Below are 23,804 nucleotides of genomic sequence, written 5' to 3'. Positions count from 1 at the left end.
TCCTGCAGCATCCCTTGCCGATCCCAATCCTTCAGCATCCCTATCCTACACTCAGTACATCTCACCATTCATTGCCCTGCTGGCTTCAACTCGCATCTCCATATCCCCCTTCCCACTGAATTCCCTGCTCCATCACCAGCCTAGCATCGGCCATTTTTTGGAAGATAATGTTCCCAGCAGCAACCGGTACTTTCACAAAAGCCTATTTCTGTCACGTCACCTCCTCCAGTTCTGGTTTTAATCTTGCAATTTAAGCCAGGGCAACTCCCTTCATTTATCACTTTCCATCACCTATTCTCCAGCCTCGATCCCGGCCTCGACCTCATTTTGGGGGATGACATTTCATTCAGCATCAGGAATGTTCACCTAAGCCCATCGCAAAGTTTGAGATAATAGATGTCCTCAGCCGGGGCCCGAGTGCTAAAGATTTAACTCATGCTGTTAATAAACTTTTCTAATTGTTTCCCTTTCTCTGTCCGAGTGTCTCCAGATTGAAATGAAGCCTAGGCTTAAATTCAATCTGGAAGACTCTTTAGCCCCACCCGCATCATTCATCTGGCACCTCCTGTTCATCACCACTGATTAACCAACGCTGGTCCAAATCACGCCACGCCCAATCTCCGCTGATAAGGACCTCCATCCACGACATCTCTCGCTTTCCAGCAGAGCTCAACCCACCTCCACCCACTCACCTCCACTCGCTCGGCCCTCTGGCTGCATCTCTCATCGCCTCCACCACCACTGTCGGGTCCCGGGGGGGGATGATGTTCTGTTCAGCATCAGGATTGTTCATCTGTACCCATCACAAAGTTTGCGATAATAGATGTCCTCAGCCGGGGCCCGAGCGCTAAAGATTTAACTCATGCTGTTAATAAACCTTTATAATAGTTTCCCTTTCTCTGTTTGAGTCTCTCCAGATTGAATTTCCTTACATTTTCAAGTCAAGAACTAAAATATAAGAATGTTTTTATAGCCTAAATATTTGCTGGAAATGGTGCATATTATATATTTATAGATATAGTTTTTTTTCTTTTTTTTCAGCTTTGTTCCCTTTAGGGGTTGCCACAGCGAATCATCAGTCTCAATGTAACCCTATTTTCCGCATCTTCTTCTCTCACACAAACTACCTTTATGTCCTCTTTCACTCCAGCCATTAATCGTCTCTTTGGCCTTCCTTTATGTCTCTTGCCTGGCAGGTCCATCCTCAGGAGTGACAGTCACAGACCATCTCATACTGAGATGGTTTGGTAACATCACCAAACCATCTCAGTCTTACTTCTCTGACTTTATCTCCTACACATCTGACATGATCTGTTCCTCTGATGTATTCAATTCTGATTTTATCCACTCTTGTCACTCCCAAAGAGAATCTCAACATCTTCATCTCTGCTACCTCCAGCCCTGCCTCCTGCCTCTTCGTCATTGCCACTGTTTCTAAACCAAACAGCATTGCTGGTCTCACCACCATCTTGTACAAATATCATAGTCCATGGAGAGTCCTGTCTAACCTCATCTATCATGTCAACCTGCCCATCACTAGAGCAAATGAGAAAGGGCTCAGAGTGGCTCCTTGGTGATGTTCCACTTCCACCTTGAACTCCTCTGTCACTCCTACTGCACACCTCAAAGTCTTACAGCTATTATACATGTCCTTCACCACTCTAACATATTTCTCTGTTATTCCAGACTGCTTCATGCAGTACCAGGGCTCCTCTCTTGGAATCCTGTTATATGCTTTCTCTAAATCTACAAAAACTCAATGCAGCTCCCTCTGACATTCTCTGTACTTTTCTATCAAAATCCGCAAAGCAGAGATTGCATCTGTAATACATTTTCCTGGAATGAACCCATGCTGCTGCTCACAGATGTCCACTTCAGACCTCAGTCTATCTTCAACAAAGTCAAAAACTACCCCTAGACCAGGGGTCTCAAACTCCAGTCCTCGAGGGCCGCAGTCCTGCAGTTTTTAGATGTGCCTCAGGTACAAAACACTGGAATGAAATGGCATAATTACCTCCACCTTGTGTAGATCAGTTCTCCAGAGCCTTAATTATTCTATTAAGGTGTGGTGCAGCAGAGGCACATCTAAGAGTTGCAGGACTGTGGCCCTCGAGGACTGGAATTCGAGACCCCTGCCCTAGACACTTCTACACTTCCAAAGGTATATCATCTGGACCAACTGCCTTTCCACTCTTCATCCTTAGTAACCGTTGCTACTTCCTGATCCACAGGAGCAGCTTCTTCTCCTCTTTGTTCTCTCATTTTTTTCATTCACCAACTCTTCAAAGTACTCCTTCCCTTTTCTTATTACAATTTTTGCATCTGCCAGTAGAGTTCCATCTTGGTCCTTAATCACCCTAACGTGTTGTATATACTTCCCATGTCTATCTTTCTGCCTCGTCAACCTGTCAAAGTCCTTCCCTCCCTCCTTACTCTCCAGCTCATTATACAAGTCAGTGTATGGACTTTGCTTGCCCTTAGCTACCTCTACCTTCACTTTACGCTGCAGCTCCCTGTACTCTTGATGACTTGCTTCAGTTCTCACATTGTCCCATTTCTTCTTAGCTGCTCTCTTTCTCTGTACCCATATGTTTCCTCCATAGAGTCTCTGGTCTCCCTTAAAGATAGAGCGAGAAGCTCGATTGACCGGGAGGGACTCCAAGTAGAGCCGCTGCTCCTTCACGTCTAGAGGAACCACATGAGGTGGATCAGGCATCTGGTTAGGATGCCTCCCTGGTGAGGTGTTCCCTGCACGTCCCACCAGATGGAGGCCCTGGACACGCTGGAGGGACTATGTCTCTCAGCTGGGTGGAGAATACCATAGGATTCCTCTGGAGGAACTGGCCGAACTGGCTGGCGGAAGTCTGGGCCTCCCTACTTAGAGTGCTAACCTCGCAACATGACTTCGGATAAATGGAAGAAGATGAGTCGATGGATGGCTTTGTGTAACCGGAAAAACAAAACAAAATAAATTAAAACCAGCGTGCTGCATGACACTGAGATGAGTGTGAAATCGCCTTCACCGGCTGAAACCTGTGGTGCTTCTCAACAAATGCAGGAGCTTTACCGGCCAAATGAGAGCACATACATAAACTTTATCAGCGCAAAAACAGAGCCAGGCAGAGTGATGTAACCTCCACATATAATTCTTTGTTTAAAAGATATAAATCATTCTCACTGCTCCTCAACACTGAAAACACAACTACAGGTTATAACATAGAGCTGCACAAGCAAAGCTAACAAAAAGAAAAGAAACGTTAGTCCTTAAAGGCGGTTGATGAAAATGTCTATACAGGTCAGCCTGTGTCCAGTTTGAGTGAAACGAGGTGCATGCAATTTGTGCTGAGGTAAACTTCAGACATCAAGCAGTGACAGCGCATGAGGCAAAGCACAGAGGCGCCAGTGGTGTGATTGATCCACCCTCTGGCTGTGTGACTTGTTAAATGCATGAACAATAAACCCATCTTTTAGGAATCACTCTGCTCCGCCAGTGAAACACTCAGCGCAACAGAGATACTTGCAGTACAAATTATTATAAAAAAAATTAATATACTATTTTTTCTTAACACCTAAACAAGCAATGCTTGGTGTGGAGGCAATTATACACTTATAATACACTGGGGAAAAAAATCTGATTATTGGGGCCCAATTTATAAATAAGTTCCAAACTTTAGATTATAAGTAAAATATCACATATTTTCAAATAAAGTCAAGTCCATGCCTCTGAACACTTTTTCCAGTCAGGTCTAAAGTCTTAATGTTATTGACGTTACGGACAGATTGGTGTCAGTCATGTGATTGGACAGATCTGGGTCCATCCTGTGATTGGTGGCTTCCTGTCCAGCAGGAAGTTGTGAACAGAGTTTAAAAGCTGCTGCACGACTGCAGACATTCACAAGAAGCTGGACCAGCAATGGCTCTGCTGAAGGTTCTGCTGCTGCTGGGGCTGGGTGAGTCGGATACACTGGAGACACTGGATCTCTTCCACTGGCTCTGAATGCTATGAGTTATGTTGATCTGTGTTTTACTGTTTTCATTATAAAGCTGTCATATTGGTTCCTTATTTCTACTGAGTGGATTTAATTAGCTAAAAACAGCAACTTTCTTGTCCAGGTGTTGCAGTGAGCTCAGTGTCTCTGCAGAAGAGAATCATTGGCGGTCAGACCTGTAGAGACGATGAGCGTCAGTATCATGTGCTTATATTTGCATATAAAGGAATAATCAGTTCTACATGTGGAGGATCTCTGATCAGTGACCAGTGGGTTCTGACTGCAACTCACTGCTGGATGTCAGATCCAGGATGGTGAGTGAGGAAAAGTTTTACTGAAAAATGACCAATAACTCTCTTTGTTTCTCTAATAAATGTGTTTGATTTGCCCAGGGTTAATGAGGCTCATGTAGGAGTTCATCCTAAAACAGCTGCAAAGATGACTTATACAATCACTCAACGTGAAATTTATAGAGACTGCAACGGTCGTTTACATGAGATTATGCTCCTGAAGCTGTCAGATAAAACATCAATCCGACCAATCAAACTACCTGACTGTCCAGATACTCTCCTACTGTAAGTTTAATCTTCTCAAGATTCAGAACTTGGTTCTTAATCTGCCAGATGAGGCAAAGTTCCTGCAGGAATATTTTTGAGCTCTAGTCTCCCACAGTTAGTTGTTTTTCTTAATGTGACTTATTTTCAGTTTTGTTTTTCTTGTGTTTCAGCGGCACCAAGGTTCAGATTGCAGGTTATGGACCAACAAGAGTTGGCATTTTTAACAAAAGAAGTGAGATGAATGTTCATGTTTCTCATTGTTTTTGTTATTACCTCAAAATGATTTAGATGATTCAAATCATTTTTAGACTGTTGAAGCTGAACTTAGTAAGCTGGTTGAAGATTCAAAAACTCTGAGATAAACTGCTTAAAGCTGAAATAGGAAGTTCTGAGAAAATTGTGAGCTTATCATGAAAAATTGAACAAGCAGACAAGACAGGTTGCTCCCCTGTACAGTGAACAGGGTGTACATGAGCATTGATTGACAGCACTAAGATCCTCCTCTTGGTTCTGATTGGTTGTTTTTGACATGGAGTGGTGCATTTCTGCAGACAACTAGGATAACAGGGAGAAGGTGGAGGAGATCAATATTTTCACAAATTTTATATTTACAGTGAGGACTTAGTGACAGTTTTGATAAAAATGTTTTTTAAAAATGCATTTTATACAAGTAACATACTGCAGTGTAATAACCACAGACAAGGTAATAATGAGCAAAATGTGTCAACTCTTCAACAGATCTTACATGTTTATGCTGCTTTTTCTCTACAGTGAAAAATCGACCACATGATCTTCAGTGTGCAGAGTTAAAGATTGATAAAAATGAAAAGGTGGAAGAGATTATGACAAGCTGCAAGTACTTTAAGTACAGTTACCAGAATTGGTACAGTGTGAAAACCACCAAGAAGGACACATCTGTTGTATGTCGGTCTTTAAACCATTTTCTGGACAAAATCTTGATGTTTATTTTACTGGATAAATCACAGCAGCATAACAACTGAAAGCTTTGTGTTTGTGACAGGGCGACTCTGGTGGAGGATGGGTGTTCAGGAACAGGCTGTATGGCGTCCACGTCTTCACTGGAAGTCCTTTTTATGCACACGCTGCACCAGCTGGTTTCATGGACGTCTGTGCCTACAAGAAGTGGATAGATGACACAATTAATCCAATTATATAACCAAAGAAATCCTAGGTTTCCCTGTGTGTGAATTGTGGCTAAATGCATATGTTCCCAGCATCACAAGATGACAAAATTTGTCAATCTTTAAATTTCAGTTTTCACTTGATTCATTTTCTGATTTATAGCTGAACTCCTTGGGAATTAAAATTATTGTGCACAAGCTAATCTGTGTTAATATATTATTTCTCTAGTGAAGCTACTGTTTACTTAATAATCACTAATAATATTCACTGTCACATGACTAGAAAATAAATGTCTTATCTGATCAGATTGTCTCTCTTGTAAATATTTAGTTTTGAGCCAATTATTTATTTAATAAGGTAAATATTAAGCTTCTACCTAAGTAGCTCCAAAGTTCAGATTAGCTAGCAAGCTAAATATGTGTTCAAATCCAAATAATTGTTATATTGCGAGTCTTAGAAACAAAGAGAAGATCTACCGTAGTTGTTTGGAAGCTCAAACCTTTAGCATTTCTGTCTCCAGCTCCCCCCTCACACCTGACTGGGAAAGCTGGAGCAGGCCTGTATAACCACTCCAGATGCAGTGATTGGCTGAATGCAGTATGTGACTGGCTGTCACTCTAACCAATGGTACTGCATCTGGAGCAGCAAATGCAGGTTTAAGGGTAGATTTGACCTTGGGTTACACTTACATTCTGCTGTACTGGTAGGTTTTCCGTTTTCTTTCACAGGTGCTACTATACTTCTCCATTTCTTTTTCCCACTGAAATAAGTAATATTTGCATCATGTTTGATCGGCTTATTTGAGAATCATATTGAATTTGGTATTTTTTCACTCATTTGCTTCAGCCATATTTAATGACTTCAATCTTAATATCACATTAGCTTAGCTTTGTGGGACGTATACAAGACTGAGGACTGCGGGCTGTTAGTGGAGACATGGCGTTCTGTGTGGGAGCCTTGGGACAATGCGACGGCTTGAAAGAGCAGTCCGCCATATTTTAGCTTAGCACCACATGCACCAACCACACTTGGTGGTTATGGTGGGGTGGTATCTGTGCCACCCCATCATGAGGGTTGTTAGATTACATAATTCTGTCAAGATGTGGGTGCCAGGAGAGGCAGACGCCAGGATACCCAGGTAAGATGAATAATGAAGGTTTAATGAAGAATAATCCAAAGGAAACTGAACACAACGAAGACACACAAGTCCAAATTCCTGGCAACACTGCTGAGCGGAAACTAAGGATCAACACAGGTAGCAACAGAGAGAAGGAATGACTGAACCAGCCTCACGGCAGAACTGACACAGAATGAGACGACTAACGACAAAGACCCGACAGAGACGCTGAGACACAGGTGACACTAAATACACAGGAGGTAATCAGGGAACGAGACACACCTGGGAATAATCAAGGGGAGACAGGACAACAGGGAGACTCAGAGACACAGAAAACTCGAAATAGATACACAGAAAAACACAGATTGTGACAAATTCTTTGTTTACCTCTATCTCTTTTAGCATCTTGCATGCTCATCTATACACACACATGCATAAATGTACACGTAAGGATAAAGGAAATGACACATTAGATAGAGCTTGTGTGTAAGCAGTTAAAACTCTGAGAAAAGACAAAGAGTCCTTTTGTCCATAACAGAGTGTTCCTTAAAAATTTCTTGTAACATTTTTGGTCTATAATGTAAAAGGATTCATAGTTTTGTTTTTGCAATGGACATTTTAGTTTTTCACAATGTAGCATCAGGGCTTTTTTTCTATTTTTTTGCATTCATGTTTGTCCTTAACTTGCTCTTTGTTAGCACATTAGCTCCACTTTACATCAAACCAAATTTTAGCCACATAAAACAGATGTTTTTTTCCCCGAATAGCAGATGAATATGTAAACACATCTCTAATTAGTCAAATCAGACTGTTAATCACCAGTTCGTCTCATTATTTCATGCCACTGCTTCTCGTCCCTTCTCCCTGGTTTCTTCATGGTCTTTGGTTGGTGTTTATTTTTGTTCTTTGGACTTTGTTTTTGCTAAGTTTGATTAATTTAATTAAATCTACAACAGAACTTTTATGTCTCCTGCCTACTGTACTTGGGTCCACACTTCAACCACACACTTCATGATAGACGGAGGTAATGCATTGGACTTTAAAGTCACTATGTCCATGATGGTCAGGTTGGAATGAATATATGTAATGTAAACATTTAAATATAAATTAAAATAGATTTTTTAAGAACCACAATAAATTCTAACTTTGCTTGAAGATTTAAGGAAAAATACATTTATTTTTAACAAAGAACTATAATATAATAATTATTTTATAGCCTAAATCTTTGCTGGAAATGGTTGATATTATATATTCATAGTCATAGTCTTCTTTACCTTTCAGTTGCCTGGTGGTCCTATTGAGCCGTTTGTTGTGCAATTTTTGCAACGACTTTAAAGTCTGTAATTGTCACACAGCCTTGACAAGTCCACCAGGTTTGGAGAGTTTTTGAATATGATAATGCGCCCAAAAAGCCAATTCATTTGGAGGAAGCATAATAATAAGAAACACTATGATTACAGTAGGCTTTCGCAGTGCTTAGGTGCTCCGGCCTGATAAAACCAGTGTGATGCGCAACACTAAGGTGAGTATGAAAGCTCCTCCACAGGCTGAACCCTGTGGATCTTCTCCACAGGTGGAAGAGCTTTACCAGCCAAACGGGACGACATCCATAAACATTGTCAGTGCAGAAACAGAGTCATTTGCAGGGCAGAGTGATGTAAACGCCACACATATTTCTTTATTGAAAAATATTAATTATTCTCATCGCTCCTCAACGTACACTTCTTAAAGCACAACTATACAAGCTGGCTCTAATGTACAAGCAAAGTTAGTGCAATGGGTTTTAATCTCGAGTCCTACCTTGATGAAAAGAAACGTTAGTCTTCAAAGGCTGTTGATGAAAATGTCTATACAGGTCAGCCTGTGTCCAGTTTGAGTGAAACGAGGTGCATGCAATTTGTGCTGAGGTAAACTTCGGACATCAAGCAGCGACAGCGCACGAGGCAAAGCACAGAGGTGCCAGTGGTGTGATTGATCCACCCTCTGGCTGTGTGACTTGTTAAATGCATGAACGATAAACCCATCTTTTAGGAATCACTCTGCTCCGCCAGTGAAACGCTCAGCGCAACATAGATACTTGCAGTACAAATTATTATTAAAAAATGAATATACTATTTTCTCTTAACACCTAAACAAGCAATGCTTGGTGTGGAGGCAATTAAACACTTATAATACACTGGGGAAAAAACCTGATTAATGGGGCCCAATTTCTAAATAATATATGTTCCAAACTTTAGATTATAAGTAAAATATCACGTCTTTTCAAATAAAGTCAAGTCCATGTCTCTGAACACTTTTTCCAGTCCAGTCTAAAGTCTTAGTGTTATTGACGTTAGGGACAGATTGGTGTCAGTCATGTGATTGGACAGATCTGGGTCCATCCTGTGATTGGTGGCTTCCTGTCCAGCAGGAAGTTGTGAACAGAGTTTAAAAGCTGCTGCAGGACTGCAGACATTCACAAGAAGCTGGACCAGCAATGGCTCTGCTGAAGGTTCTGCTGCTGCTGGGGCTGGGTGAGTCGGATACACTGGAGACACTGGATCTCTTCCACTGGCTCTGAATGCCATGAGTTATGTTGATCTGTGTTTTACTGTTTTCATTATAAAGCTGTCATATTGGTTTCTTATTTCTACTGTGTGGATTTAATTAGCTAAAAACAGCAACTTTCTTGTCCAGGTGTTGCAGTGAGCTCAGTGTCTCTGCAGAAGAGAATCATTGGCGGTCAGACCTGTAGAGACGATGAGCGTCAGTATCATGTGGCTATCTTTATATCTAATGGAAAAAAGCATTTACTGTGTGGAGGATCTCTGATCAGTGATCAGTGGGTTCTGACTGCAACTCACTGCTGGATGTCAGATCCAGGATGGTGAGTGAGGAAAAGTTTTACTGAAAAATGACCAATAAATCTGTTTGTTTCACTAATAAATGTGTTTTATTTGCCCAGGGTTAATGAGGCTCATGTAGGAGTTCATCCTAAAACAGCTGCAAAGACGACTTATACAATCACTCAACGTGAAATTTATACAGACTGCAACGGTCGTTTACATGACATCATGCTCCTGAAGCTGTCAGATAAAACAACAATCCGACCAATCAAACTACCTGACTGTCCAGATACTCTCCTACTGTAAGTTTTATCTTCTCAAGATTCAGAACTTGGTTCTTGATCTGCCAGGCAAAGTTAATCCAGGGATACTATTGAGCTCTGGTCTCTCAGAGTTATCTATTTTTTCTTAATGCTCTGATGCGTGAGTGACTGACTATGCAGTCTTCTGTGACTGGGTGTTGTTTGACCTGGGTTACAATCGATATGTTTTTGTGCTAGTTTTGTCATTTTGATTCAAAATAATGTTTTGTGTAATACTTTCTACAGTGTTTTATTTCACACAAGAATTATTCCATGTTTGAAATATTGTCATTTTTCACTTTAAAACGTTTTTAGAACAATTTGTCGAACATTTGTGACAATTTGTAGAACATTTTTAAAACAAAGTGACAATAATATCTATTTTACAACAGCAATGATGAAATGTCAATAATGGACTATGTCCATCATGTGTATGCAAGTGTGTGTGGGCATGGGGAGGGGGTGCGAAAGTGCACGTTTCTTAAAACTAGCTAGCTAACATTACTGTCTGTATTCTGTTGTTTTGTGTATGAAGCATGTGAGTGTATGTATGTGTGTGCATTTATCCATCCATCCATCCATCCATTCATTTTCTTCTACTTATCTAGGGTCAGGTCATAGGGGTAGCAGCCTAAATAAAGAGGCCAAGACTTCCCTCTCTCCAGCCACTTTTTCCATCTCCTCTGGGGTTTCTCCGGGCCTTTCCAGCATGTCCTGGGTCTTCCTCCTCCCAGTGGGACGTGCCCAGAACACCTCATCAGGGAGGCGTCCAGGAGGCATCCTGACCAGATGCCCGAGGCACCTCAACTGGCCCCTCTCGACATGAAGGAGCAGTGGCTCTACTCTGAGTCCCTCCTGGATGACTGAGCTTCTCACCCTATCTCTAAGGGAGAGCCCAGACACCCTACGGAGAAAACTAATTTCGGCCGCAGAATGTGTGACCTTGTTCTTTCGGACATGACGTAAAGCTCATGACCATAGTTGAGGGTGGGTACATAGATTGACTGGTAAATCAAGAGCTTTGCTTTTCGTCTCAGCTCTCTCTTCACCACGACAGACCGGTACAGTAGCCGCTTCACTGCAGATGCTTCATCAATCTGCCTGTCGATCTCTGGGTCTATTTTTCCCTCATTAGTGAACAAGATCCCAAGATACTTGAACTCCTCCACTTGGGGCTGGACACCCTCCATGACCCGGAGAAGGCACGCTCTTCTTTTCCAGTTCATTGAATTGTTATTTTATTTATTGAGATGATATAAGAAATAACACATTGATAACAGGTTTTGCATGTCATTCAACACATTCCCTCGCTCTTGGTTTTGTCATCCAGGGTGTCAGACACACATGCACAATAAAGTATAGGCAGTAATGTTAGCTAGCTGGTTAGATAACTAGAGTTGGTTAACTTTGAAGAAGGCTAATATGTTGATTCGTGAAAATAACTCTGTCACAGTACTCATGATTGACACGCACACACACATTTGTGAGGTAAAAAATAAAGATAATACTTTTTTTTTGCTGTGTAAAATATTTTTATTCAGTGGTGACACTTAGCACTCAGTGTGTATGGTTCACAAAAAATTGTGTTCCTGACAGTCACAGTTGGTAAGAAACAAAGATTCCCATTAAATTCCATAGGAAATGAATGTGGGTCCTTTTTGACCCACTCACGGAAGAAAGGGGTAGTAATATAAAACATGACATTTCTTAAAATGTATGAAAGATAAATAAAAAAAATCAGTAACATATTTTTTGAGGAATACCTGGAATACAAAGTGATGAAAACTTTTCATTACAAAGATATTGCAAAAAGATGACCTCACCAGATGAAAAAGGACCCACTTACGCATTAGAGGGTTAATGTGACTTATTTTCAGTTTTGTTTTTCTTGTGTTTCAGCGGCACCAAGGTTCAGATTGCAGGTTATGGACCAAAAAGAATTGGCTTTTTCAACAAAAGAAGTGAGATGAATGTTCATGTTTCTCATTGTGTTTGTTATTACCTCAAAATGATTCAGATGATTCAAATCATTTTTAGACTGTTGAAGCTGAACTTAGTAAGCGGGTTGAAGATTTGATTATCAAAAACTCTGAGATAAACTGCTTAAAGCTGAAATAGGAAGTTCTGAGAAAATTGTGAGCTTAGCCTGAAAATATGAACAAGCAGACATAACAGGTTGCTCCCCTGTACAGTGAACAGGATGTACATGAGCATTGATTGACAGCACTAAGATCCTCCTCTTGGTTCTGATTGGTTGTTTTTGACCTGGAGTGGTGCATTTCTGCAGACAACTAGGACAACAGGGAGGAGGTGGAGGAGATCAATCTTTTCATAGAGTATCTGTTTCATATTTACCGTGAGGACTTAGTGACAGTTTTGATAAAAATGTAAAAAAAATGCATTTTATACAAGTAACATACTGCAGTTTAATAACCACAGACAACAAGGTGATATTTTGAGCAAAATGTGTCTATGCTTCAACAGACCTTTTGTGTTTATGCTGCGTTTTCTCTACAGTCAAAAGTCGATCAAATGATCTTCAGTGTGCAGAGTTAAAGATTGATAAAAATGAAAAGCTGCAAGAGGCACTGGCCAGACAGAAGTGCTTTCAGTACAGTTACCAGAATTGGTACAGTGTGAAAACCACCAAGAAGGACACATCTGTTGTATGTCGGTCTTTAAACCATTTTCTGGACAAAATCTTGATGTTTATTTTACTGGATGAATCACAGCAGCATAACAACTGAAAGCTTTGTGTTTGTGACAGGGCGACTCTGGTGGAGGATGGGTGTTCAGGAACAGGCTGTATGGCGTCCAGGTCTTCACTGGAGATCATATTTATGCACACGCTGCACCAGCTGGTTTCATGGACGTCTGTGCCTACAAGAAGTGGATAGATGACACAATTAATTCAATTATATAACCAAAGAAATCCTGGGTTTCCCAGTGTGTGAATTGTGGCTAAATGCATATGTTCCCAGCATCACAAGATGACAAAATTTGTCAATCTTTAAATTTCAGTTTTCACTTGATTCATTTTCTGATTTATAGCTGAACTCCTTGGGAATTAAAATTATTGTGCACAAGTGTGCACAAACTGTGTTAAAATATTATTTCTCTAGTGAAGCTGCTGTTTTCTTAATAATCGGTAATAATATCCACTGTCACATGACTAGAAAATAAATGTCTGTAATCTGATCAGATTGTCTCTCTTGTGCTTATTTCTCTTGTGCTCTGACTAAGAAATCAATCATTTGTCTGATTTGTTAGTCAGACTTGTGAAGACACGGTTGCAGCATTCAATGTGACTGAAGATAAACTCATCCATGAATGGTTGAGCTTCTCTGCATCTTACTGAGACATCAGTCCTCTAATTCTGGAAATGGTCTTCAGGTGATAGAAGGCCGACTTTGTAACTGTCTTTATGTGGCTCTGAACGTTCAGGTCAGAGTCCATCACTACTCCCAGGTTTCTGGCCTGATCACTGGTTTTTAGTTGTAATAACTGAAGCTGTGCACTGACTCTAGATCGTTCCTCTTTAGGTCCAAACATAATAACTTCAGTTCTGTTTTTGTTCAGCTGGAGAACGTTTTGGCACATCCACACATTTATCTGTTCTAAGCATCTGTTCAGTGATTGGATGGGGTCAAAGGTCACCTGGTGACATCATAATGTAGAGCTGTGTGTAATCTGCATAGTTATGGTTGCTGATATTATTTCCTGTTATAACCTGAACCAGTGGGAGCATATAAATATTGAATAAGAGGGGTCCTAGGACTGAACCTTGGTGTACCCCACATGTGACCTTTGACCTCTTTGATGAGAAGTTTCCAATTGAAACAAAGAAATCCCTATTCTTTATGTAAGATTCAACCCAGTTAAGTACTGGACCGAAGAGTCCGACCCAACTCTCCAGTCGATTCAGTAATATGTCATAAGTATGTTTATGATAACAATCTGTATTTTATATTTAAAAAAATAGAAAAAACATCAAACCAATGTATGACATGTAGAGTTGAATGCATGGAGTGTTTGTGTGGATTATTCTGACCATTTTGTGTTGCAATATGCATATATATATATATATATATATATATATATATATATATATATATATATATATATATATATATATATATATATATATATGTGTGTACAATAAAGAAGCAAACTTCAAAAAAATGGCCCAGTTTAGACTTTATATTTTTATAAAAATATTCAACCTGGAGGCTGATAACATTGCTGTTTAGAACAACTTCCAGAAAGTTCAACTTTTTCTTTGTTTTTCAGTCTGTAGAATATTTACCCAGAAGGTAAGATGTTTTTTTTCATGGGTGTTGTTTCAATTTGGTCCCTATGTTATTGTTGAGTTGTGGAAACTGACCTCAACTGAGGCCTGCAGTGTTTTAGATTATTCTGGTTTCGTTTTATGATCCATTTTTAGGGTGATTTCGATTTATTGGCTACTCCCAAAGAGACTCGCCACTGTTGTATTTCTATATTTATGGATCTCACTGAAATGACTTTTGAACCTTTTCCAGACTGATAACTTCTCATCTGTTCTTGTCTTTTCTTATTATCGGTGCAAAATGGGTCATCTTCTTGTACCTTGTTAAAAAAAAAATCTGGTAAAACTCTTTCAATTCATAATTTAACAAGGCGAATTAAAATATATTTTCACACAAGGTCAGTTTAGTTTGAATTTAATTTGACCATATTTTCTCAATTTTATCTTTGTCTCATATTAATCAAACACAAGCAAATCTTCATGGGGGTTAATATTTTTCCACAACACTAACGGTGACGTAACAAATGTCTGCTGCAGCTTTTAACGGGTCGATTCAAACCTTTTGCAGTGACGCGTTTCCTGACCATAAATTTGTAGCAGATTTACGTCTGCACACCAGGTGCAACCTAAATACATTCCATGGCGGCGCAGGGCGCCTGCGGACGCTGTGCTGAAAACACTTTCCATGATGCGGTCCCGCCCCGACACTTCTCTGCTGTAATCAGACCACCCATCGCTTACTCAGCGTTTGACAAACACAAAGCTGCCATTGCTAAACCTGCTCTCAAAAAAAAAAAGAAGAAAAAAAAGAAACAAAAGCAGGTGAACCAACAGTGAATCAGCTTGTGGATTATCAGTCCCGTCACCCTCTTGGATCAGACAAACGATCATGTTAAAAGCCATGATTTGTAGTATAAGAAATTTGAGGAAACTTTGAGAAATTTGATTAGCAGTCAACACTTTTTGCTCTCATGTTGGAGAAGCAACGCCTTTGGTCAAAATCTTTATCCCCAAAATTGATTTCTAAATCCTTTACTTAAACCACAAAAGCAGAAAATCTTCTTTCTTAAATCTCTGCTTCACAGGATGTTTAAAATTAAAACATCCACCCCTGGCTAGTTCGTTGGATGAGATAACCTCTGTGACACGGCGCTGGCTCACCGTCCAAATAGGCTGGCGGTTGCACATTTCACCTACCAATCCCTTTAAGTCTGACTCAAACAAAACACTGGAGAGGATGAGTCCATCGTGAGACATCTTCAGGACAGCTGCTCCAACGGGTTCAGTCCGCCCACCTGTCACAGGACGCCTCTTGTTCTTCACCAAACCCAAACATGTGATTCACACAGGATTCACTGAATGGGCTGAGTGGATAGGTGCTGGAAATATCTGAATGCTATCATACAAATTAGAATATATTTAATAAATTGTGTTCTTTATTTTAGTTTTCTCCTGACAATTTCTCCACAACAATATTCTTTCAGAATATTCTTGTCACAGCAATCCCAGATCAGATGCTCCTCACATCCTCCATCTGTGATGTGATCCAGAGAATGACGTTTATTCTGTACCCAGAATGCATTGCTCTGCAAAGCCTACTGATGTCCTTTGTGGTGCTTTATGTGTATGGTTTATTTTGTGCAGTTTTGACTTACTGCTCTGACCGGGTTGATTGTTCAAATGGCCCTTTTTAGAGTCTATATATTCCAGGCAGTGATTAATCAATTATTATTAATCACAATTATTTCTATAATCAATCATTTCAATTCTAGAATAATTTCAATTGTAATTTCTATGATCGATTAATCACGATTAATTCGATTATTCATTTCAGCCCTATGAAATGTTCTGACAAATCTGCCAAGCACTTCATGTATACTAAAGCACTTCCTGTTTCATGCACATTATAGTGGGCTATTTTCTTCAGGATAGGTGGGAAGTTGGACCCAGCCAAGGAGAGCGAAGGCAGGCAAGGTTGACGGATCCGTGCTGCCATCCTCCCGGAGCTGTAACCTCTCCAGAGGCCACAGATGTGGGCATGTCACAATGGAGGGGAGGAGGAAAACGGGATAGGAGGGCGGGAAGAGATGGTGATTCTAAATAAAACGTCAAGTCCCCCCAAGCCCCATCACATAAACGCTCCAAACTAACCTAGATGTCCGGTTAGGGCAGCCCGCCTGTGACACAGAGACCAAGTCAGCCAAAGTGTGCGTGAGCGTTTGTCAGCACAATGTGTCGGTGGGAGCAGGACGGCGAAAATGACACGTCACTCATCAACAAAGGGCTACATTTGCAACATTTATCAGCGAAAAAACACAGAGGACAGAGGGGCGTTTAGATTAAGTGGGTTGAGAGTAGAGTGGGAGTGGGGGGCGGTTCACCCACACAGGGGGGAGATTCATCATGATACATGTGTGTCACTTTGGGAAACAGGGAAACTATGAAACGCTTGTTATTAGTCATTGAAAGCAGTTCATCCTGTTTTTTGGGCGGTTTTATGTTCAAAAGTTTTTCTGTTAATCCCACTCAGTTTTTGTTCTCATGTCTTCCTCTTACAACCAAACGTGTTTGGCTGTAGTGAGGGAGAGGAGTTGTTTGCTTTTTTTTTCTTCTGTGTGTGATTATACAACGTCCATTTACTATTTTATTTATTGAAAACTTGAATCAAGTTTATTGTTTTTGCAGCAAATAAAATCCCAAGTATGTTAACAACAGCAAGGAGTTTACAGAAATAAGAGCAGTGATGTAGTTTGGTGGGAGGTTGTCAGTTTGCACGATGTTATGGCTGAACAGAAATGGTGCCATTTTTTTAGAAAATGTTATCTGAAAAAGAAAACCATGTACAGTATAATTGTTGTCCCACTTCTTATTAATGCACTGCATTATGTGGGCTGGTCAACGTGAAATCTCAAACTAAATTTTGTCCGCAATGAAACATTAACAGCAGGTAAGCGTACTAGTCGAATAAGTAACTTTCATTCAGTTGCACATCTGTGAAGCCGTCAGTAATGCTGAACAGCATAGGAACTCGGAAGTCTGTCAGGTGATGAGCTTTCCAGGTAAAAGGCGGGCGGGATTTGTTAATAAACACCAGATTAAATCCGGCACATCCACGGGTCTGTGTAATACCAAAACAAGGCCCGACACTGTCCTGAGAAACAATGCAGGAGAAGGAAATGTTTCACAACCGAGATGAAAAAGAATTATTTAGATTATTTTATTTGTTTGCTTATTTAATGTTCCTGTGCAGGGTTTTATTGCTTTTAGTGGGGGGAAAAAAAGGAAGTAAGAATACAGGATGGGATGAAGTGTACAAGAGAATTCAAGAAAATATCCTAGAAGTCTGTTCCTACATCTGCAGAAAGAGAGGGAGAAAAAAAAAAACAGAACAGAGAAACCACAGCGACAAGCATACAAAAACTGAAAAGTACATGGTGCTAATTAATACAAGATGTACTTAGTGGAAACAGCAGCCAAAGTTGGTGTGTTTCTGTAAACACTTGTGTGCGTGTGTGAACTTGGTTTTTACATCCTGGTGAGGACCTGTTTCTACAATGTGGGGTTGTGGGGACCACTGCTCTTTGTGGGGACATTTTATTGGGCAAATGCCACTTTTGGGCTAGAGGTTAGGTATGTGATGGGTAGGGTTAGGTGTTAGGGTAAGGCTTAGGCTGTGGAAAATAAATAGAAGTCAATGGAAAGTCCCCACAAGTCATAAAAACACGACAGTGTGTGAGCGTGTGTACTTGATTCAAATCCCACAGGTTAAAAAGGCAATTCTTCCAAATACTCAAGAAATATTAATAAACTTCATCTATGTGTTTGAATATATTTGTCTCAAATATTCAGCAGCTTGTCTCAGAAATAATCCACCAGTCTTCTCCTCAGGCTCCACTGCTGATCGTATTTCTGGGAGTTCAAATGTGTGGCGTGCAGCAGCTGTCGAGCTTCTCCATACGTAAAAAACCACACAAACTACTGCTCAGATAACCGCTTAAAAACCCTACTGCTTCACATTTTGTCACAACATTTCTATTTGTATCCAAGCCTTCATTTGGAAATGCTCTCTGTTTCCTGTCCTGCAGCGTCTCTTGAAAACCCTCCTAGATGTGCTCTGTCTTACTCACAGGTCACAGAATGCAAAACTTCCCTTTTATTTCCTGTTTCTGTTTATTTCGTAGGTTGTTTTTTGTGATTTAAAAAAAAGTTTTGCACTACGTGAGTTCAGGGAGAGTCCTACGTGCCTGATGGGTCTCCACTTAGTGACAGCATGACTGAACCCATTGAGAACACACACACACACACACACACACACACACACACCCACACACACAGAAAAAGACAGACTGCTTATGATTGGATGGCCTGAAGCCTGGTCAGGGTATGACGCCACCAGCCTCCATCCTTGTCACTGCAACTGCAATTACTCTGTCTGTCACTCTGCCATTACATACACACACACACACGCAGACACACACGCCTACACACCTGGCTTCTTGTATCAGCAGAAACACTGTCCTGCTTTGTTTATACGCTACCAGCCGGCTCGGGAGAGCTGATGCATAATTTGTTTTGCGTCCACCTCCGATCCATCGGTGTTGAAGGACGTTTTGCTGCTTTTCCTCCTCTGATAAGGCCGCCGTGATGTCAGACGCCGCGGGGATGGTGACTCATGCGTGCCACCGGAGGAAACCTGTCCCCACCAACCCGCCTCCTCTCCAGAAATATCCCCACTCATCACTCAGCCCTACTGCCCTGCTTAATTTTGCCTCAACTTTCGACCCCTGTGGACTCCCACCGGCTCTTTCCTCACAGCAGTAATTGGCTGTTTGGGTTTGCTCCCTCGCAGGCGAACCAGAGGGGAGCTGAACCACGACTGCAATATGGAGATGCGGCCCAGATATTCATTTCATAAAAATATATGCCTATGTTTAGCGCTCTGGTGGTAAAAGAGATGTAATTTCTTATCAAGTGCAAGCAACATTTGCAACATTTTTGTGTATTTGTGTTCCTTCTACTCTGAAATCTCTAAATAAAATCCGGTGCAATAAATGCTTTTACCTGAGTTTACCTGCGTGTGTGTGTGCATGGTTGACTTAAGCACAAGTAAGATTATCATGGTGTGCAGTGTTGTCATGATTGGTGCAAGATGAGATTAAATGGCAGCAGGTGGAATGAGGCGAGAACACAAAGGACAGACCACAACCTGTGCAGTAGAATCAGGCAGTGACTCTCTGGCCATGAGGAGCTTAAATACTGGAGAGTTTCATTACTGGGTAGGGAACAGCTGGCTGATTAGTAACGAGCTGCAGCTGTGGGATGAGACCAGACAGGAAGACTGAGGAAACAGAGAGAGAGAGAGAGAGAGACTGACAGGGGGCGAGGGAGAACAGGTACACTGGGAAATGAATCTGACTGTAACCCAGACTAACAGAAGGAGTAAATAATGTAATCTAACAAAGATAACTAAGAGCAGACCAAGTAAAACAACAGAAGGCTAATCAAGAGGCCATAACAACCCTTAGTTATTATATTCATATGTCCATGAAACCTGAATGAAACTCGTGGCTGGGTGTAAAACGCCTCTGCAGGTCATTGAGTTCACTCATTGACTCCGATGTCCTCAGTCCCTGATTGAGTTCTGGTTTCCACCAAATGATGAAGCTAAAACAAAACCAAACCAAAATAAAACAGGCTGGTATTTAACAACATATCCAGATTTAACTCAGTCTGTTCAAAGATCTGAGTCAAATTAAAGAAATATATCTGTGTTTGTCAGAAAACGAGCATCAGCACATTTAAATGCACCGGCTGTTATTTGTGACATTTCTGGTAATAATAATTATATTTAAAAAAACATGAGAAGAAGGTGTTAGCAGCTTTTATTTGCTGTCAGCATTGGATCTGTAAATGGAAAACACGGACAGCATGTCCTTTAACGTTAGCCGAATTCGGCATTTAATGCGTTTGCATAAAACAAACATCAGGTTCCTCTGTCTGTAGGAAAGCAGCAGCAGAACTAAAAGAGTGTCTCTGAAAATTTGGAAAAGCTGAAAAACTACTACTACTAATAATAGTGCTAATAATAAACGAAGGCACCAATGTTGAGGTATGAATAATCCAAGAGGAAATCTGTAGGTCCTAGATGTATCAGTCTTAGATGTTGACCTGAAGGAAGTTTGCCATTTTTTTTTATTAAGTCTTTTCCCCTTTTCACAGAAGTTCTCATATTTTCTCCGAGTATCTCTCATGCAGTTCTAATTCAAGGTCGATTTTACTCTGGAGTTCTAGTCTGTTTCTAGAATTGTGTATGTGGCTAATGCCAGGCATCTCCTCTGTTCTGTTGACTAATAAGATTTTCATTTTAGACTCACTTGTTTTACTTCAAGTCATCTCCGCTGGAATCGAGATCAGCCTAAATACATTTGAAGAGTCCTGAGACAACAGTCAGTACGGTTTGACAGCAGAGATACATTACAGCGGTGTTTTTCAGTTTTATTTTCAGCAGGCAGTGTGTCATCACGATAGAGCAAAGAATCAGCGTCCCTTGATTATTTTAAAGCATCCGGCGCCACCTAGTGGTTGTTCCTTTGCCTGTCTTTTCGACGAGGCATTTTCTCGGGTCTGCAACAGCAAAAACCCACAGTGCTTTATTTTTGTTTTATTAAAACATCACAAGTAAAAATTTTGTAATTACATTTTTGAAAGTAATTTCTGAACCCAGTTAAAATCGAGAGCTAAAACCAAATCAGAATCTGGACTTGAAGACAGGATGCGCTTCCTGCATAATCTGTCAAATTGTGAGCAACTTTGAAAAATGAGCAGAAAAATAATTTTCTAGATTTTCCACACCGTGTTTGGAGTCTTCTCCTTTCAAGCACTGCAGATGTTCAATAAATCTCATTTCTGTTTAAACAGAAGAAGCACACAGTCACAGACATTTGAGCTGAGTTTGTAGCACTACATCTTAAAATTCTGTGTAATCCAAAATAATAATAAAAAATCCCGTTAGTCTGGAGTCATCTTTTGTAACTGGTGACCCAGCAGTTTCATTTAACTACCAAACTATCACATTTGCGCGTTTTCTCACAGATTTTTGAATCTGTCGTTTCTCTCGTTCTCGAGGTCTGTTCTGAATTTATTAAATGTCCACCAGGGGGCGCCACGGGATTCAATATCAGGCCACATGAATGAATTAGGACAAAACGCTAACATTCATTTTTAATATCAGCATAATCGTGAAGAAACCTAAACTCAAATAAGGCTATTTTTTAAAACAAATATTTTTTTTCTTTTAAGCTGAAAAAGTGGTTTGTCACAGCAACATTTTTATCTGTTTAGATTATATATACACAAACACTTCAGCTTAAAATCTTCAGAAAAATCCATTTTATCTATCACGCTTCTCTGAGGTTTGTCCCTAACATGAAGGCTTTGGTTGTTAATCTAAACTCATTTATCTCTCTGAACTTCAGTTCAGTTGTAATTATTAAAAGCACCTTATTACTATATATCCCTGGTTGTTGCAGTAATTCTGGACATTTTCCACCTGCTTGTTGCCAGAAAACAGGGATTTTGTAACGATGGGTTGAAAAACGCAACATTCACCTTCCACTCGGAGCTAAATGAGCAGCGTCTGAACACCAGACTTCAAAGGTTCAGAAAAGGTTAAAAGAGTTACCAGCGCTCAACCGTTTGGTTGATCTGACGCCACAGCATATCACATCTGTGATGATTTCTTTTTCATTACTGTAGCAAAATGTCATAATAAACAAATCCAACCTTTAATCTGAGTAAAGTTGCTTGCCGTTGTTATTCATTTGTGGGATTTCTTTTCACCCGGTAGAAAGACCATGTGGAATTTTCATCCGTCATACCATCATATACAATATTTCCAGGAGTGAATGTGTTTTAGTTTAAATTTGACACAGCAGTGTCATTATCCAAAGAGAAATTAGTCCTGTACTAATATGGGCTGAAGAGCCGCTCAGGAGGGAAGAAGCCATCACTCCGAAAGAGACAAAAGCATTTTTTTTTTTTTTGTAACATAACCTAACATTTTCTAGTACAATAAACATACAAAAAAATTTTTTGGCACCAATTAAACACTTAGAAACTTTCAGCTAGGGGCTGCAGCCTTTAGGAGTAAGAGAATGAAAACAGAAAATCAATGTTTGTATCATTTCCTGTGGACGGTTTGTGTAACGTGACAAAGTGAATAAGAGTTCATACTGAACACACTGAACGTACATCGATGTACAAGACGTTTCAAAGTCACAAACTTTATTCATCTCATTGTGAGCCATCTGTTTACAGTACATTCAGGAGAGACATGTTGTGGTGGTAACAGCTCATTTCAGTCCTTTAGGTTTGAAAATCTTGGTGGCTTTATTGTCGGTATTGCATGTTCAACATACACAACTAGATTATTCCTCCTCATCAACATCATCATCATCATCACCGTCGTCGTCACCAGAGTGCATGTTTTACAAAAAAAGAAAAACAAAACAAAGTGGCCACAGGTTCACCAAAACAGTAGGCTCTCTACTGCACTGCTCCTGGAAGAAGGCGCCCATTAGTTTAGAGACAGAGACCAGGAAAAAAACAAAACTTGAGCTTAAACACTTTAAGAGAAAAATATAGTTTTGAGAAGATATGCTAGCCAAAAAAAATTTTTTCTTCAGACCTGCCTATTAGCTGATCTGGGATCCAGTCTGCATCAAACCCGCAATCAAGCTCCGATTTTACTTTTAGAGCAACACACACCGTGTAGACCAGTCATTCTAAGATAAACACACCCTGGGAGGCTAAAATTCATCCAAAAAAAAAAAAAAAAAAAAAAAAAGAGCCTAAGAAGATGTGTGCAGGCTAGTTCAAGATCAGGCCCTTTGTTGCTAAAGCTTTGGTCCTTCAAGAACGCACAAACACACACACACACACACACACACACACACACATTTGCATAAGTTTTAAATGCCAATAAATCAGAACAGCTGGTTTTGGTCAAGATCAAATATTGTCCGATTTTGGCCACCAATTTCATCACGTCTAGTTTTGCCATTTCATCAAGTGTGCGGTAAAACACAGCATGTTGCACAGGGAGAGAGAGATCTGTGGTCAACCATGGAGCTCTTCTACTGTCAGCAGTGCAGTTTCAGAAAGCCAACATATGAAGAAGAAAAAAAAAACAACAACAATAAAGCAACAATAAGATGGAAGTCATTAAATTAAAAGGGGCAGGGGGGAAGCAAATGTAAACTGTCCCTCAAAGAGAGAGAGAGAGAGAGAGAGAGAGAGAGAGAGAGAGAGAGAGAGGACACTGAGGTGTTCTGAGGTGTGTTTCTTTTTTTTTTTGGCATTTTTGTTTTTACAATAAAGCACCAAAAAAGTGGTGACTTTCTGATTCAGTGCCAAGTCCAACAACCTCCACAGAGCTCCGAGGGGAGGAGCCCACGCCTTAGTGACGCCCTTAGGCAACCAAAGGTTTGTTCTTATTACGGTGTTTTTTTTTCTGTTTCTTTTCTTTTTCCACATTAAATCCTCAAACGGAGGTAAATGTAAGACATATTTAGTCAACTAAAAC

The 23,804-nt window shown here is 40.4% G+C and overlaps 2 protein-coding genes across 2 annotated transcripts; both read left to right on the top strand.

The window, feature by feature from the left end:
- Positions 1-3,883: 3,883 nt before the first annotated feature.
- Positions 3,884-5,994, top strand: LOC122829751 (arginine esterase-like). The gene is made up of 6 exons (XM_044114550.1): positions 3,884-3,950; positions 4,114-4,303; positions 4,382-4,564; positions 4,717-4,778; positions 5,318-5,466; positions 5,568-5,994. Exons 1-6 carry the CDS (start codon positions 3,914-3,916, stop codon positions 5,721-5,723), a joined length of 777 nt encoding a protein of 258 aa, XP_043970485.1. The 5' UTR covers positions 3,884-3,913; the 3' UTR covers positions 5,724-5,994.
- A 3,222-nt stretch (positions 5,995-9,216) lies between these two features.
- On the top strand, positions 9,217-13,131 carry LOC122829750 (kallikrein-14-like). The gene is made up of 6 exons (XM_044114549.1): positions 9,217-9,319; positions 9,483-9,672; positions 9,751-9,933; positions 11,833-11,894; positions 12,451-12,599; positions 12,701-13,131. The coding sequence occupies exons 1-6, from the start codon at positions 9,283-9,285 to the stop codon at positions 12,854-12,856; spliced, it is 777 nt and encodes a 258-aa protein (XP_043970484.1). The 5' UTR covers positions 9,217-9,282; the 3' UTR covers positions 12,857-13,131.
- Positions 13,132-23,804: the final 10,673 nt, after the last annotated feature.

This window comes from Gambusia affinis, linkage group LG04, assembly GCF_019740435.1.
Source record: "Gambusia affinis linkage group LG04, SWU_Gaff_1.0, whole genome shotgun sequence".
Classification (NCBI taxonomy): Eukaryota; Metazoa; Chordata; class Actinopteri; order Cyprinodontiformes; family Poeciliidae; genus Gambusia; species Gambusia affinis.
Note: the sequence above shows the minus strand (reverse complement) of the source record. Positions and strands in the feature narration are given on the sequence as shown.

Excerpts from the sequence above, each read along its gene's own strand:
- LOC122829751 (XM_044114550.1), top strand. The coding sequence starts at position 3,914 with ATGGCTCTGCTGAAGGTTCTGCTGCTGCTGGGGCTGG. Across the intron at positions 4,565-4,716 it reads TGTCCAGATACTCTCCTACT|CGGCACCAAGGTTCAGATTG; the intron begins GTAAGTTTAATC and ends CTTGTGTTTCAG. Across the intron at positions 4,779-5,317 it reads TGGCATTTTTAACAAAAGAA|TGAAAAATCGACCACATGAT; the intron begins GTGAGATGAATG and ends TTTTCTCTACAG.
- LOC122829750 (XM_044114549.1), top strand. The coding sequence starts at position 9,283 with ATGGCTCTGCTGAAGGTTCTGCTGCTGCTGGGGCTGG. Across the intron at positions 9,934-11,832 it reads TGTCCAGATACTCTCCTACT|CGGCACCAAGGTTCAGATTG; the intron begins GTAAGTTTTATC and ends CTTGTGTTTCAG. Across the intron at positions 11,895-12,450 it reads TGGCTTTTTCAACAAAAGAA|TCAAAAGTCGATCAAATGAT; the intron begins GTGAGATGAATG and ends TTTTCTCTACAG.